General features: G+C 38.2%; 2 protein-coding genes across 5 annotated transcripts in view; one reads left to right on the top strand and one right to left on the bottom strand.

The window, feature by feature from the left end:
• Positions 1–454: 454 nt before the first annotated feature.
• Positions 455–4,713, bottom strand: LOC111486379. 4 transcript variants are annotated; one of them, XM_023133477.1, is made up of 6 exons: positions 4,411–4,713; positions 2,612–2,943; positions 2,381–2,487; positions 2,134–2,266; positions 1,834–2,028; positions 455–1,053 (listed from the first exon to the last, which is right to left on the bottom strand). In XM_023133477.1, exons 2-6 carry the CDS (start codon positions 2,882–2,884, stop codon positions 772–774), a joined length of 990 nt encoding a protein of 329 aa, XP_022989245.1. In that variant the 5' UTR covers positions 2,885–2,943; positions 4,411–4,713; the 3' UTR covers positions 455–771. The 4 variants fall into 4 exon arrangements, with proteins under 4 accessions (XP_022989245.1, XP_022989246.1, XP_022989244.1 ...); XM_023133478.1 differs by having other exon boundaries at positions 2,612–2,916; XM_023133476.1 differs by having other exon boundaries at positions 2,612–2,886; positions 4,411–4,712.
• A 3,311-nt stretch (positions 4,714–8,024) lies between these two features.
• Positions 8,025–16,421, top strand: part of LOC111486613 (methyl-CpG-binding domain-containing protein 9-like) — a 14,096-nt gene continuing 5,699 nt past the window's right edge. Inside the window, exons 1-7 of the mRNA XM_023133779.1 lie at positions 8,025–8,733; positions 9,696–10,362; positions 10,501–11,610; positions 11,730–12,404; positions 13,347–13,652; positions 14,790–15,125; positions 15,972–16,070. Coding sequence (XP_022989547.1) covers positions 8,231–8,733; positions 9,696–10,362; positions 10,501–11,610; positions 11,730–12,404; positions 13,347–13,652; positions 14,790–15,125; positions 15,972–16,070 — 3,696 coding nt within the window. The 5' untranslated portion in view covers positions 8,025–8,230. The remainder of the gene's footprint in view (positions 8,734–9,695; positions 10,363–10,500; positions 11,611–11,729; positions 12,405–13,346; positions 13,653–14,789; positions 15,126–15,971; positions 16,071–16,421) is intronic.

Raw genomic sequence — 16,421 nt, 5'->3', positions numbered from 1 at the left:
TTGTCCTCTTTGAACTTTCCCTTCCAGGCTTCCCCTCAAGGTTTTAGAACGCGTCTGCTGGGGAGAGGTTTCCACACCCTTATAAGGAATGTTTCATTCCCCCTCTCCAAGCAACATGAGATCTCACAATCCACCCTTTTTAGGGGGCCGACATCCTCGCTAGCACACCATTCAGTGACTAGCTCTGATACCATTTGTAACAGTCCAAACCCACTGCTAGCAAATATTTTCCTCTTTGGGATTTCCCTTTCGGGCTCCCCCTCAAGGTTTTAAAATGTGTTTGCTAGAGAGAGGTTTACACACCTTTATAAGGAATGTTTCGTTTCCCTCTCCAATCAATGTGGGATCTCCCAATAATATACTATGATTACTACAAACGTTTGAATGCACAAAACAATAAAATGATATCAATATATCCATAGGGAAACAAAATCAAGTATAGGCATAGAATATCTTGTTCCCTAAACCTCCAATTTTTGTATTTATAATATTCACACCCTCAATATCATAGTTTCAAGTGGATCTCAAAGAATATTGCAGTCACTATAAGCTATAGGCAGAAATAGCAAAAACTACACACTTCAACCGTATTTGCAGTACCTCAAAAGTTTTCAAAGAATTTACAAAGCAAACCAAAAGAAAGGGAAAGAATAATAGCTATCATGGATATACGCTAGCCGCGCTAAAGCTCCTCACATGGCTAGAGGTTCAAGAACAATGGGGGGGGGGTACATCATATTGAAGTTTCGATATTTTCATCATTACTAAGCTTCAAGAACTCGAGACAATACCTTCCCGAGAGACGTTCTTGACGCGAAGGACAGCTTGTGCACTTAAAGGGGAGAGCTTTGATTGACAAAAGTCTTCCCAAGAGCCTTTCTCTGGATCTTCAGGCGTTGTCGTTGGGAGGTCGGTGAACTTCTCGTACACAGATTGCAGCTCCACGAGGAGGATTCGAGCTGCCTCCCTAGACTCGGGAAGCTGGTCACTGAGCTGGGATGCTGCTGTTTGAATCAATTTGTCGATTCCATATGCTTTTATCCCTTCAACACCCTATCCATAAATATGTGTTATACAAGTGAGCAGAACAGATATGAAAGATTCCAGACATAGGGACAGTGGGAAATCAGACAATGAAACATGCGGAGGTAAATCAACAAAGAACAGAAGAAGACAGAAAAACCTTTAACAGTAAACATACAGCTGAGCAACATAGGAACAAACGTTTGGCATATCTAAGGCATATACAATTTGTTTGCAATCACAAAACTAGATATCCAAAGATTGGGGCTTGAGAGATCTTGGGAGGAGATGTTGTTAGGATTGCACAACAACGCAAACACTCGATCTAAATGAATACAAAGAACAATAGAAAGAAAATGCAAGGAAGAATATTGGTTAAAGCTTTATATTGACGGTCGAGAATATAGAGGATACAGAAAAGTATATTTTCAAAGCACAATATATACATGGTTCAGTTTACTATCTATAGTTGTATCCAATACAACCATCTACTATATATGACTATCTACAACAGATGTGTTATCATGTGAAATTTAGTATTCTTTCGGTGCATCTGTCACGAAGGCTTTTCATAATTATTCTTTAGGTCTTATCCTCTCAAATCGGTCCTACTTTTGTTTACCGAATTTGGGGCAAAAGCTTTCCCTCCTCTTTTTGGGCTTTTTTATACATAAGTTTCTTTTATTTCTCTCATTGATATCGAGATTTCTCATTAAAAAAAAATGGGGGTAAGAGTCCAAAACTTCATGAACATAGAAACATGATGAACAAACAAGGTTCATGCTACGAATGAAGAAGCAAAATCCTCACCAGTCGTGGAACACTTCGACAAAAGCACATTGAAGCCTTGGCTCGAATTCTCGGGTTTCTATTCTTAAGATATGGTTCCAACTTTGGTAACAATAATGCAGGGGAAAACGAAGAAGTCATTGCTACCAGAGCTTTCTCGGCAGCTTCGCACACAAAACGTTTGTCTTGAGAAGACTTCAGAAGAAGCTGCAACAACTGCACTCCATTGAAGAAGTCATTCATAGCTCAGAAAAGAGATCTCCATTGAAGAAAAATGTAAGATAAAAAAGTTTAAACTCAAACAGTGCAAGTTACAGTTACCATGGGATCTAATGATTCAATCACTTCGTCATTATAAGCAATGAAAATGTCTGCAGATGTCATAAGGGCAGTTTTGCAGACAGCACTTCTAGGATTTTTCATTGATTTCACCAAAAGTGAGATCACGTCTCCCCTGCCACAAGAAAGTATAAGAAATAATACAATGAATCGAGTAAAAAAGGAAAAACCAAATGAATCGAGTAAAAAAGGAAAAACCAAATGAATCGAGTCACTATTGACGACTTACAGTATATCGAGCATGTCTTCCCTGTGATATATTGCTAGTCTTCTTGTATTATTCAATGCTTCACAAACCAAAACCCAATCTTTTGAGCCTAATCCAGCTAAGAGTGTCTGAAGGTTAAAACGAGTAAAGATGTAGTCCAAGTTATGTATATAACGAATCCGAGCATGAATCATCAATGATGATCGACCCAACAACTAAATTTCAGCTGAACAAATCTAGTAGTGTTAATACCTTAAGGCTTGACGAAACATCTTCTAAATCGGTCAAATTCTCAGATTCGATATATTCTACTTCCGAACTACCAACCTCAGCAACAGGGTTGCTACTTTCACCATTTACTAGAGGCCTGATAGAAGCGGAGCTTTTACTTTTCAGTTCTTCAATGTTCCCATTGGCAGCCTTTATACCTATTCCTTGTTTACTAAGATCCTCTTTACAAAAGCTTTCGTTGTTCCCTTCCAGTCCAGGCATTGAGTTAAGGGCCTTAAGAGCTTCCTCTGACATGGCTGTTGCGATATACGACGCAGAGGGGAAATCTTTTAGAGCACGAAAAACATCAGAAGCTACATATCAAAAAGTAATTAGATTCAATGATGTTCACTACCTTAGGAAATAAGCTACATATCTAATTTACTTATTTCTTTTAGAAGCTACATATCAAAAAGTAATTATAAAAAGACCAGATAACGAGCGATTTCGTATTCTTTTCTTTACTTTTTCTCATCAATCTAAAAGAAAATGTCATACTTTTAAACGTTTCCATGTTCGACAGAAGTAGAGGCTAAAAAATTCTGCAATACCAACCCAGATAACAGAATTAAATCCTTGGAAGATCAAACAGGGAACTCTCTCCAGTGCACCCACATTTGCAACTTGAATTTGAAGCTCATAGCTTGAATCTAGGAAAAAATCTGTGAGATCCCAATCGATTGGAGAGAGGAACAAAGCATTCCTCAAAAGGGTATGGAAACCTCTCTCTAGCATATGTGTTTTAAAACCTTGAGGGGATGCCTAGAAGGGAAAGCCCATAAGAGGCTCCAGTATTTGCTAGCCGTGAAATTGGGTTGTTATAAATCATACTCTAATGAAATTTCAGGCTCTATGGTAATGATATTCACTAATGTCACTCAATCACTTGATCAACAATCAAAATCATTCTAACATAGCAACTCCTAAACGAAATCGAGAGTGCCTCCTGCCCACATCCGGAAGATATCTCTCCTTGCCATCACAATCTCACTCACAATTACACTCACAACAATCACTATCCCATCTTTGTGAGATCTCACATCGGTTGGAGAGGGGAACGAACCATTCCTGATAAGGAGGTGAAACTTCTCCCTAACAAACATGTTTTAAAAACCTTGAGAGGAAGCCCGAAAGGAAAAGTCTAAGGAGAACAATATCTGCTAGCGGTGTGCTTGGTCTGTTAAAAATGGTATCAAAGCCAGACACCGAGCGGTGTGCCAGGGAGAACGCTAGGCTCCCAAGTGAGGTGGATTGTGAGATCCCACATCGGTTGGAGAGGGAACGAAGCATTCCTCGTAAGGGTGTGGAAACCTCTTCCTAGCAGACTCATTTTAAAAATCTCGGAAAGCACAAAAAGGAAAATATCGGCTAACAGTTGGGCTGTTGCAATCTCATTCATCAAAATCCACACAGATGCAAAACCAAATAACTGCAGCAATCGCCAGTGATCATAAACCAAAGTTGAAGTACGAACAAACCGTAGAGAAAATCAGCAACACATCCAACTAAGATAAGAAAACAAAGCTCCAAAATTGGTTACTAGAACTAAAAACGAATAAGATCCAGAACCCCAAAATCAAAAACACCCAAAACCCTCAATTATAAACAACAAACTATAAAAAAGGGGCAAGATCTGAACATTGAACAGATAAAAAATCACAACCAAACAGTACCAAGTAAACATTTCAATTCAAATTCACATCAGATTCAAGGCCTCAAACTAGAAATCAAACAGAAACCCAGATGAAAAAAAACAAGAAATCAAGTAGTTCGAGAAGTACCCAGAGAAAAATGATAGTAAATACGAAGTGGGTAATGGCGATCAAGAGAGGAAGTTGCTGCAAATGATGCGGTGGAAATGGAAGGAGTTAAGAAAGATCAATAACCGGCGAGTGAGTGTCAGTGACGGGAAATGAGAAGAAGAAGAAGAAGAAGAAGAAGCGGAGGTTTTGGCCGGCAGAGGCAGAGGCAGAGGTAGTGCACGTGATGTGACCCCGCCTTCACCCATGGAAATCAATTTACTGTTTCCTTCCTATATTTGTGGATTCCGATCCTCTCCCTCCATTTCTCCTTATTTTTCTCACTCTACCACTTTATTTTTTCTTCATCTCGTTTTCCCAACATTAAATACATTTTAAGAAATGCGACCTAATATTGTTCATGATAAATTTGTGAGTTAGAAAAGTTATACCAAGTGCGTATACGAATTGGGTTGAAAAAAAATCTTCAGTGCTCTCGGAGTACTATTCGTTTAAATAATCCTAACATGACAAACACTAAACAGAAGAGAGTATAGTATTCTCGATAAAATTTTTCCAAAATCAAGCATGTGATGTCCCACATTGGTTGAGAACAAAACATCATTTATAAGGGTGTGAAAACCTTCTCCTACCAGACGCGTTCCCAAAGAGAATAATATCTGCTAGTAGTGGATCTGGAGCGTTACAAATGGTATCAGAGCCAGACATTGGACGATGTGCGAGCTTTCTCGGTGTTTCTCGAGGCGGTGTGCAAGTAAGGACGTTGGCCCCCGAAGGGGGTGGATTTGGTGGCGGTCCCACATCGATTGGAGGAAGAAAAGAGTGTCAGTGAGGACGCTGGGTCTCGAAGGAAGTGGATTGTGATGTTCCACATTGGTTGGGGAGGAGAACAAAATATCATTTATAAGAGTGTGGAAATCTTTTCTAGCAGACACGTTTTAAAGTCTTGAGGGAAAGTACGAAAGGGAAAATCCTAAAGAGATGGATCTCTGCTACAAAACACTACACGGAATTTGTTGAATTTGAAATTTTATTTTATTTATCAATATCAAAATATTAAAATGAAGCATGAAAATGTAATATTGTAGAATTTGGAGGCCTTGAAAATAAATTATTGTGGTTGAATCTTTGAGATTGGATATGATTCAACAACTCCACATGCCTTACCAAACACAAAATTGTCTCATACTTCAAATTATGTGTATTCTCTTTTTTCAAAATGTATATTTTATTTATTTTTAATTCAATTGGTTGATTTCAACCCCACGATTTTAAAACGTGTTTAATATGAAGAGAGTCTAGCCCTACTCCTGTCAGAGTCAGTCATTGGACGGTGCAAAACACTGATCGGAGTAGAGCTAAACTCTCTCCATAGTAGACACATTTTAAAATCGTGAGGCTGACGATGATACGTAATTGGCCAAAACAAACATTATTTAATAGCGGTGGGCTTAAGTTGTTATAAATGGTATCAGAGTCCGACACTAGGTACACCAGCGAGGACGTTGGGCCTCCAAAGAAGGTAGATTGATCCTACATTAGTTAGAGAGGAGATCTTTTCTAGTAAACGCGTTTCAAAACTATGAGGTTAATGATGATACGTAATGAGTCAAAACAGACAATATCTACCAGCGGTGGGCTTGAGTTGTTATAAATGGTATCAGAGTCCAACATTGAAGGGGTATGCCAGTGAGGACGTTGGGCCTCCAAAGAGGGTATATTGATCCTACCTTTGTTAGAGAGGGGATCTTTCCTAGTAAACGGGTTTCAAACCTGTGAGGCTGACGATGATAGGTAATGAGTCAAAACAGACAATATCTACCAGTGGTGGACTTGAGCTGTTATAAATGGTATCAGTGTCCGACACTAAAGGGGTATGCCAGCGAGGACGTTGGGCCTCCAAAAAGGGTAGATTGATCCTACATTAGTTAGAGAGAAGATCTTTCCTAGTAAACGCATTTCAAAATTGTGAGGCTGATGATGATACGTAATGGGTCAAAGCGGATAATATCTACTAGTGGTGAACTTGAACGAAGAACGAAGAATGAAGAACGAACCGGCACATTGAATTTGATTGATTGTGTTGGATTTTTGTTGGCCATTCCAAGCTTTATCTCTAATGGACCCATTGCCACAATTGGCCACTCTTCAAGTGTCGGTGCGAGCTGCCCATGTAGCTTATTTATGTTATTAATTAATGTGCATTATATTATATGGTTCTTTTTATTATTATTATTATTACTATTATATGTCTTATGTGCATGTGTTCGTTGTATTAATTTAAATTCATAGATGCCAACGCTATGTTCGTCTTTTTTAAGAATCTTGTCTCTTGGTTCCCTCACAAGGTTTTATTTATTACTTTGTTTAAATTTAATTTTCATATGTTTCGATAGTTCTTAAACGACTCATTTAGGTTATTTTAGTGTCTTCTTCATGATATGTAGCGGGAATGTGATAAAGGACGGGTTGGACGAGTGTCTTCCTCAAGTAACTATGACCCATAGTGTGAGTGCCAACGTGATATCTCACATCAGTTGGAGAGAGGAACGAAACATTCCTTGTAAGATTGTGAAAATCTCTTTCTAATAGATGCGGTTGACGATGATACGTAACGGGTCAAAGCGGACAATATTTGCTAATGGTGGGCTTGAGTTGTTACAGGCAATGATGATTTCGGCTGTCTCGTGCATGACTCAAACGTCTTGGCTTCTATCAACGATATGTGCTCTCTCACACGCAACACTGTTGTCAAACATCTTCTTAATTCTTCCCTTCTTTTCGTATGTTTGAAAGTCACTATGACCGTTATGGTTTATAACTAAGAGCTCGTGAATTGAGTCAATCACTTTTATTAGAAATGAACAATAGAGTAGCTCTATCAACCAAAACTCATCTATTGTATCTGGTCGTTTAAATCAAATCTCCATTTTGGTACAACAAGAAAGTTTACGCCCCAGTAAGACTTGTAACTAGAAAGAGAGTCGGGATGGAGAAAGAGGTAGAGGAACTGAGTCATTTGATAAAAATGGAAGGCTCTTCCCTATTAGAAAATGCCTGATAAAATAAAAACGAAACAATGGACTTGCAATGTAACATCCTAGACCAACCGCTAGTAGATATTGTTCGTTTTGACCTGTTACGTATCGCTATCAATCTCACGATTTTAAAACGTGTATACTAAAGAGAGGTTTTCACACTTTTGTAAAAAAATGTTTTGTTTTCTTTTCCAACGGACGTGTGAGATATCAAATTGAAATACCATTAATCAAATATATGTTTTAGCTTGAGATAAAGGATTAAATTTTAAAAATTTAAAATAATATGGATTAATTTTATAATTTTACATTTAAGGAAAAACATCCATTTCCAATTGGCGCCTAATCACCATGGGCAATTACGTCATTTTCCAAGTCACGTAGCGCTCTAGTTGCCGGAATACAAAGGCATTCAAGAGTGACCTGCCGTACTCGCCAAGACGGCGAGGTAAAAACACGCGCCGTCGAAATGGCCGTCAGCGTCGACCACGGTAATTCACATTTACATTAGTAATTTTTTCCAGTAATTTATTTATTTTTTTAACCAAAGGGTAAAACTGAAGAACCAGGGGCAAAAAGAAAAGAAGGTCGGTCTCTTCGATACGGTCCGGTTCTGTTATTGGCCACAGTTTCTTCCGTTCCCCACATCTGCCATTTCTCAAACCAAAAACCAAAACGGAACCACCAAAACCCTCAAATCTCCGCCGTTGATTCCTGTCACATTCACCGGAATCTCTCACCTGAGCTATGGTACCTTCCTTCATCTTTTTCTTCAATCACTTCTCTTCTGAATCCCTTCTTGGATGATGGAACTCGCCGATTCCAGCGAAGAACACCACCCCAAGGACCATCCCAACCCCATTGACTCCACCACCACCCGCTCCGGTATCGGCATCGATCTCAACGAGATCCCTTCCCCTTCTTCTTTCTCTGAAAACCTATCGAATACATTCGACGTCGTCCGTTCCTTCCATGACAACCCTCCGCCGCCTGATGGTGGCCCGGCTGATGTCCCTCGCGGGCTTCGTGGCTCCGTCTGTGGCTTGTGCGGTCAGCCGGAGGTGCACGGTCATGTGGTAGTGTGCGACGGATGCGAGCGGGGGTTTCATTTGGCTTGCGCTCGAATGCGGGGGGTTCAGGCGTTGAATTTCGAGGATTGGGTATGTGAGGACTGTTTTGGCAGCGGGGTGAAGAGTAAGCGGTGGCCGCTTGGGGTTAAGTCGAAGCAGCTGTTGGATATTAACGCTTCTCCGCCGAGTGATGGTGATGCTTGTGGCGAGGATGGTGAGGAGTTGCCGGGTTTCAGGTATGGGGTTTTTTGTGGGTGAAATGGGGAAGAGAAGGTGTAGTTTCTTTTGGTTGTCGATTAGCTAACTGCTGTCAGTTTTTGGAGCACTTTTTCTTTGGGGTTTCCACTCCACAAGAACTTTGAGTTGGAAAGTTTACATATTAGGGAAATTTAGTTGGTAGTCATTATCGTTTTGAGTGTTAAAATGTTTGAGGATTAGTGCTTCACACGTAATACGATAGAATATGTCAGTGATTATAGATTGCAGGTTTAGTAAATCTCTTAGAAATAGTGACTGTAACACTCACATAAATCATATGTTTAGTTTTTCTGCTCGGAGTTTGCTGGCTCACTCTGCTTCCATAAGGATACAGCAAAGTACGTCCCATTAGCATGTTTCTGGGTCAAAGAATGTGTACTCAGATCCTGTTTTTCCAGTCTGCATGTTTTCTGGTAATGTTTTGTTTTTCCGTAGATGTTGTGAAGATGAGCTAATTTTAGGAAGAGCAAACTTTATATAGCAAGGACTATGAATCTGAGCCATTTAATCCCAAACATCTTGACTGTGGGGAAATTAGTTAGTTATTTTCAAGTTACTCTGCCACGTCCAAGAGGAACTGTGAGCCAGTTAAATGTGGTTTCTTGTCCTATGATCTTTGCTGAAGGGGATAAAATGGGCTGCGAAGCATAATGTATAGGTTTAGCTCATAATGTGTATTTGCATCAGCTGTTTGCTCGTCTCACATAATTCACCATTTCATATCTCCATGTTAGTCTTCTACACTATGCATTGGAGGATGCCTTACTCTTGTCTATGCAGTGGTAGTATGTGTTTCTCATCTATCTAATTTTGAAGATATGTATGTTTGGCAATTAGGATTGACTTTATCTCTTGAGATCAAACTAATATTTAGTAACGTGATTCATTAATTTTTTTGGGATAAGAAATTTACTTCCATTTTAATTTTTTCTTTTTCTAGAAAGCATGCTGCAGAAGATAATTCTTTTTGTGGTACTTCCGTTTGCCCATCTGCAAAACATAGAAACCTGTTACATTTGGGGAATAGATATGGTCTTCAAAGAACTTCAGATATTGTGAAAAACAAAGTTAAAATGGGTTTAGAAGATATATTGCAGCAGACACAGGTCATGGGAAGAAGCTTAGATGTGGATTTGGGCTCTCCTTTAGGAAGTTGTAGGAGTGGTAGGGGCGCATCAGTTAAATTGTCATCGCAAAATACTAGTGAAGTCTTCTTGCAGGCGCTTAGAGAGTTTGTTTCTGAGAGACATGGTGTGTTGGAGGAAGGATGGTGTGTAGAGATTAAACAGTCAGTCGACAGCTGTGAACTTTATGCTATTTACCAAGCACCTGATGGGAAGACTTTTAGTTCAGTCTATGAAGTTGCTTGTCATCTTGGGTTGTTGTCTTCTATGCAACCCAAAGCAAGAAGACAAGGTTCATTACCTTTTTCTGGAAAGTCTTATATACCAAAAAGAAGAAAGCCTACCAAATCTTCGGTTGCCAATGGATCTGTTGATAACAACGGAAGTTTGATTAATGATCGATGTAAGGGGTTCTTGTGTGACCGTCAAAGCCCGTCTGTTGTTGTGGAAGAGAATGGAGGTTCCATTTCATCACACTGTTACGTATGTGTTCTAGTAATTTATGTTTATTCTTTATGCATCTCTAACCTTTCCCTATATTGCCTGTGTACTGATTCTGTTATTAAATGAATCATTTATTGCTATTTTCCTTGCTGATTTTTGGCCTGTTTTACTGCATAGAAAGGGTTTCCTCTTCAGTTTGAAGACTTCTTTGTTCTTTCTGTGGGAGAAATTGATGTACGACAGTCATATCATGATGTTACCCGGGTTTATCCAATAGGTTTTCGATCTTGTTGGCATGACAAAGTTACTGGTTCTCTTTTTATTAATGAAGTGCTAGATGGCGGTGATTCTGGACCCCTTTTTAAGGTTAGGAGGTGTGCGTGCTCTGCTTTTCCAATTCCAGTGGGATCAACTGTCCTCTCCAGGGGAAAAAGTGAGTATTTTTCTGTTGAGCAAAATGAAGAAGATGGGTTGACTAATAATGGAAGCGATGAGAACTTACCGATGATTCTCTCAGACCTTTATCCACTGAATGAGGATGATATTTTGTCTTGCCTTGGTATTTGTTCTGATGGAGCTTTTAATGTTCAGATGCAAAATGGACAGCATAATGAAGCAAGTTCCATTGGAAAGTCTGGAAACCTCTCAAATTATAGGTATTTGAGAGATGAAATTGGTGAGATTTCAGTTGAAGATACTTCATCAGCAGCAGCATGGGAACAAATGTCACATGATTTGATTAAAGCATGCTCTGAGTTATGCAACCAGAAAAGTACTTTCAAGTTCTGCTGTGATCACGTGGGTGATGAACAGAGTTTTCTTGGCCATTGTAGAATTAGTGTCAATAGTGATCTGAACTCTAGATTAGCAAAATTTTGTGGTTTTCCAAGTTTTACCCTCATCCGATCTGTGGTTGATGTTGAGAACGAGCTCTGTAGTTTGCCTGATGAACTTGAAAAGTGGCTGGACCAGGATAGATTTGGGTTAGACATGGAATTTGTGCAAGAAATACTTGAAAACATTCCACAAATTCAATCCTGTTCAAGATATCAGTTTGTAAATAAGAGAATAGATAGTATGACTTTGCCAACAGTTGAAAATGGTGTCTTAGAGGTTCAGAAATTTGATGGAGAAGAATGTAAAGAAGATGAGCCACTGAGTTTTCTGTTTAGAAGATTGAAAAAAGGCAAGTTAGTTAGTGATGGCAACGCCAATGACAAAAATCCTCCTCCTGGGAAGCTTTTGTGCATGCATATTCCTCCTGAACTAACTGGCGATGTTTACCAGGTATATGCTGGAATTTTTTTTATTTGAGATAATGTAAATTTCTTTTTTTTTTTTTTTTCGTTTGGACATAGTCTTATTTCCTTGGTATGAAACCTTTAGTTTTTATCTTATTGACCCAGGTTTGGGATTTCTTTTCTCGTTTTCATGAGAACTTGGGTCTTGAAGAGGCCTTGTCTCTTGAGGAACTCGAGGAAGATCTTTTCAATCTGCGGGGTGATGGGGATAATATTCTCCAAAATTCTGAGAGTGAATTTGAGAAAGACCAGTTGATAAACTCTCTTAGCACCGAGTGCTCAAATGGCCGAGTACCCTCAAAATTGAATGCTAATGGAGATCTACATACATTTATACAAATGGAAACAAGGGTGATGAAGGAGGTATCTGAAGGTAAACTAGCTACCTCAGCAGACAGCAGATGCATGGGTGCAGCTTTAACTAAAGCTCACACTTCTCTGTTAAGAGTGCTAATTACGGAGCTTCAATCCAAGGTAGCTGCTCTTGTGGATCCAAATTTTGATTCTGGAGAGTCAAAACCAAAACGAGGAAGGAAAAAGGATGTGGATAGTGCAACTTCTATTAGGAAAACAAAGCTGAATTTGCTCCCTCTCAATGAACTAACATGGCCAGAATTAGCCCGCCGTTACATCTTGGCTGTCTTATCCATGGATGGTAATCTTGAGTCAGCTGAAGTAACTGCTCGTGAAAGTGGAAGAGTATTTCGATGTCTACAAGGTGATGGTGGTGTGCTTTGTGGCTCTCTCACGGGAGTGGCTGGGATGGAGTCAGATGCATTTGTAAGACAGTTTTTAGTTCTTTTAAATCTTTTATTGAGCATGTAGACTCACATTTGCGCCATCCTTTATTTCCAGTTTTTATTTATTCTTAACTATGGTACCCAATGCCTGATTTTCTCTTCTGAAATTCATCAAACTTTTAATTTGTAAGGAAAGATGATACATGTAGTCTCACCACCACAGCACTATGGTTTGTATTTGATGAGGAGTCTGATTATATTTCTTAAATTGAAAGAAAGTCCAGAAGTCACACGATTGCCATTTTAAGCTTCTATGTTGGGTAGGTATTTTAAGGAGTTATCATGGGCAAGGGCATAGTTAGGCTGATATTTGAAAGTCTTGGCTTCCTTCGGCAACAATGCTAAAAACTTAATTTTCATTTTGAATTGGGTATGAAGTAACTGTTGAGGATTTTTATGTGGCAGGGAAAATGTTTTCTATGTTTGTTAATACTGGATACATATTCTTATGAGATGCAGGGATGTTGTGCGAGTTCACTGATAGTAATAACTTTGAAGTGAATAATTAGTTGGAAGGCAGCGGCCACATGAATTATATTTTCCTTGAATTCCACTGGAGCAGTCTGGTCTGAAAATTTAGTTTGAGGCTGCACTTAATGATGCTCAAAATTTAGGATTTTTTTTTTTCAAAATTATAAAAAACGTCTTTTCCTTCTAAGAAAGTATGTTTACTGTCCTGTCTTACCTGTCTGCAAAGTGGGTGGGTGGGGTTCATCTTCGTACATCAAAACTAAGATGGACAACATTTTCAACATCTAACTTCTTTGCTGTGATCATGTTAATTTCTAGACAATATGTTCTCTTGAACCATTGGCATGTATATTTTCCCTCGTTAAGGAGTTCTTTTGTTTCTACATGTTAGACTAATTCTCACTCCTGATCTATTCTTTTTTTGGTTCACACTAATAATTGTTATTTCCAGCTTCTGGCTGAGGCTACAAACCAAATATATGGATCGTTAAATAGAGAAAAGCATGTTATTACATTAGAAGAGGAAGACTCTGATGCCACCGGTGGTTGTGAGAAGGTGCTGGCGACTGATGGTAAGATGCCAGAGTGGGCACAAGTGCTAGAACCTGTTAGAAAGTTACCTACAAATGTGGGGACTAGAATTAGAAAGTGTGTTTATGATGCTTTGGAGAGGGATCCACCAGAATGGGCAAAAAAGATATTGCAACATTCAATTAGTAAGGAAGTTTACAAGGGCAATGCATCAGGACCTACAAAGGTGCCATTTTATTTATTCTCTGCCTTTTTTTTTTATATCTATTAAACTTCGATTGGATAAGAAGATTTTCATTAATTAATGCATAGACTATTTTATAACTATTTGGTTTATGAATTTTTAATAAGAAAAATTAATTAATGAATAGAAACAAGAGTTCTTAAAAGAAAACTTCCGTTGAGTGACAAAAACTAAAAGAACCTAGATATGAGTTATTTGTTCAATTTTTATTTTTAAGGTGAAAGAATGTACAACTGTATAAAAAAAAGGCCTTAGGAGTTCCGAACTACCAACCTAGAAAGCCCCCAATAACGTCAAATACCCTCAATAACGTCAAAAACAGCTTCAGGAGGGTCGAAGATGAAGGATATAGTACTAAAATTGAATACCGAGCTGAATAAGTCGTTTCCAAAACACCAGAGAGAGTAAGCCAAGTCGAGCCGTATGAAGCTAAAGGGAGGGCGCACGCGGGTTGTGCGTTGGGCATCGCGGGCCATGCGTTGCCAGTTGGGCTGAATAGTCATGGCCATGCTTGTTCAGGGCATGTTGCCCGTGCCCACATGCTTGTTGCATGATAAACCACCTATGTTATACTACTTTATTACTTTCATGATGTATAACTTTCTTATTGTATTTCTTAGGAGTATGATGTTTTGAAAAAATCATGTCTATGCCTGGTAGACTGAAAATGTCTCAAATTTACTATAGGGAGATTGTAAAAAGCTTTCCCAATTTGTTAAAAGGGAAGCATACAAATAGGTAGCAAAATGATTAGATGATTTACACCCAGATATAACATAATAAATGAGTAAATAAAAAAATTATAAAAGGATTATTCTAGGCTTTTGATTTGTGGTCATAATAATATGCCAGTGTTTGCTGTTTACATAATCTGGAAAGATTCAAACGGATAATTTGTGTATATGCCGTTGTATACTTTTTCATCTTTCTCAATAATATCCCAAATTATTATTAGCTAACAGATAATCCGTGGAAAACATTCTTGCCGCTCTTTTTCTTTTACTTCAGGAATTTGTCGTTCGTTGTTGAATGTAGTCTACTTTTTTTCAAATTTATTTGTACTTTTTCGTTATTTTGTTCGTTTGTAATTTTCTTTGTATGCTTGTTTCTGTTCTACAGAAAGCTGTTCTTTCATTACTATCAGATATATGTGGTGATGGCTTGCCTCAAAATGTTGAAAAACAAAGCAAGAGGAGAACTACTATTTTGTTATCAGATATTGTGATGAAGCAATGTCGAATTGTATTACGCCGTGCTGCTGCTGCAGATGATGAAAAAGTCTTCTGCAACTTGCTTGGCAGGAAATTGATGGCTTTAAGTGATAATGATGATGAAGGGCTTCTTGGGCCACCAGCCATGGTTTCCAGGCCGTTGGACTTCCGGACTATTGATTTGAGATTGGCTTCTGGGTCTTATGGTGGATCACATGAAGCGTTTCTTGAGGATGTTCAGGAGGTTTGTTTTTGTTCTTTAATCAGAAACTGTTGTATTAGTGTCCTGTTGCACATCTTTGCCTACATTTCATGTTGCTTCGTAATAAACTTTATAATTTATGATGAATGCCAAAGAAAAACAATCATATAGCAATAGGATTTGTACAAGGTTGACAAGAAATTTGTCCGTGTGTACCCACTTATTTAGAAGAAAAACCATTGATAATAATAGCCTTCAGTCCACCTTTATTAACAGATAAATCAAGGTCAAATATTTCTAATGTATGCCTGATGGAATTCCATGCGTTCCCAATTCCATGACAAGGGAACATATATTATGTGCAGATATGTTCATCGTGTACCAACATTTTCATACATGTATTATGAAATAGGATGGTGTAGATTTATTTTCTTATCAATTAATTTCTCACCATGACAATTTCATGGGATAAATATATATATTCTCTTTTGTTAAGGATTTATGGTTTCAGTAAAGATAGGAGGTGATGCAATTTAGGTCAACTTTTGTGGGTGAGCTTATGTATGATTAACATAAAATGAATTGTGTCCGTGAGACTTTAAAAGTGTATTCCAAAGGAGAAGTTGTTGAGTGGCAATGAAACAGGCTCCTGCTTGTTTGTAGGACTTAGGAGCATTGATAAACGATCTTGTGATTTAAGCCATGTATAGATGCTGTAGTATATGGTTCTTTGTCATAGAAATAATGTACACCATTTTCTTGTAATAAGAAACAAGTATTATAAACACAATACAGATTACACCCGTTTTTAATTCCTTTGGCTTGTGGCTATAGCTCACTCCTAATCTAAGAAGTTTATTGGTATTGATGGTTGATATCCTCTTGCAGCTCTGGAACAACCTGCGCTATGCTTATGGTGATCAATCTGATTTGGTTGAATTAGTTGAGACATTATCCGGGAATTTTGAGACTCTGTATGAAAATGAGGTATGACAGCCTTTTGTTCTCACTTTTTTCCTCTCTTCACAATTTCAACGTGTTTATATTTCTACAGTGGTGTACCAGTAGTTGCGATGCATAAGATGTCTGTTTACCACTTTTTTCATGATTGGAAGAACGTGCAGCCCAATGTTTTAACACTAAAGTTCAATTTTTTATTTAAAAGCCTTTGATTTTCTTATATTTATTTAGAAGGAATATTTTGCTGGGCATGAATAAAAATCTTCGAGGAAAGCATTTATTCTTTTGCCAAAGAGATCGCCAAAATACTCCCGTTGGCAAAAAAAAAAAAAAAAAAAAAAAAAAAAAAAAAAAAAAAAAAAAAAAAAAAAAAAAAAA

The sequence above is a fragment of the Cucurbita maxima genome, unplaced genomic scaffold (assembly GCF_002738345.1).
Source record: "Cucurbita maxima cultivar Rimu unplaced genomic scaffold, Cmax_1.0 Cma_Scf00011, whole genome shotgun sequence".
Taxonomy (NCBI): Eukaryota; Viridiplantae; Streptophyta; class Magnoliopsida; order Cucurbitales; family Cucurbitaceae; genus Cucurbita; species Cucurbita maxima.
Note: the sequence above shows the minus strand (reverse complement) of the source record. Positions and strands in the feature narration are given on the sequence as shown.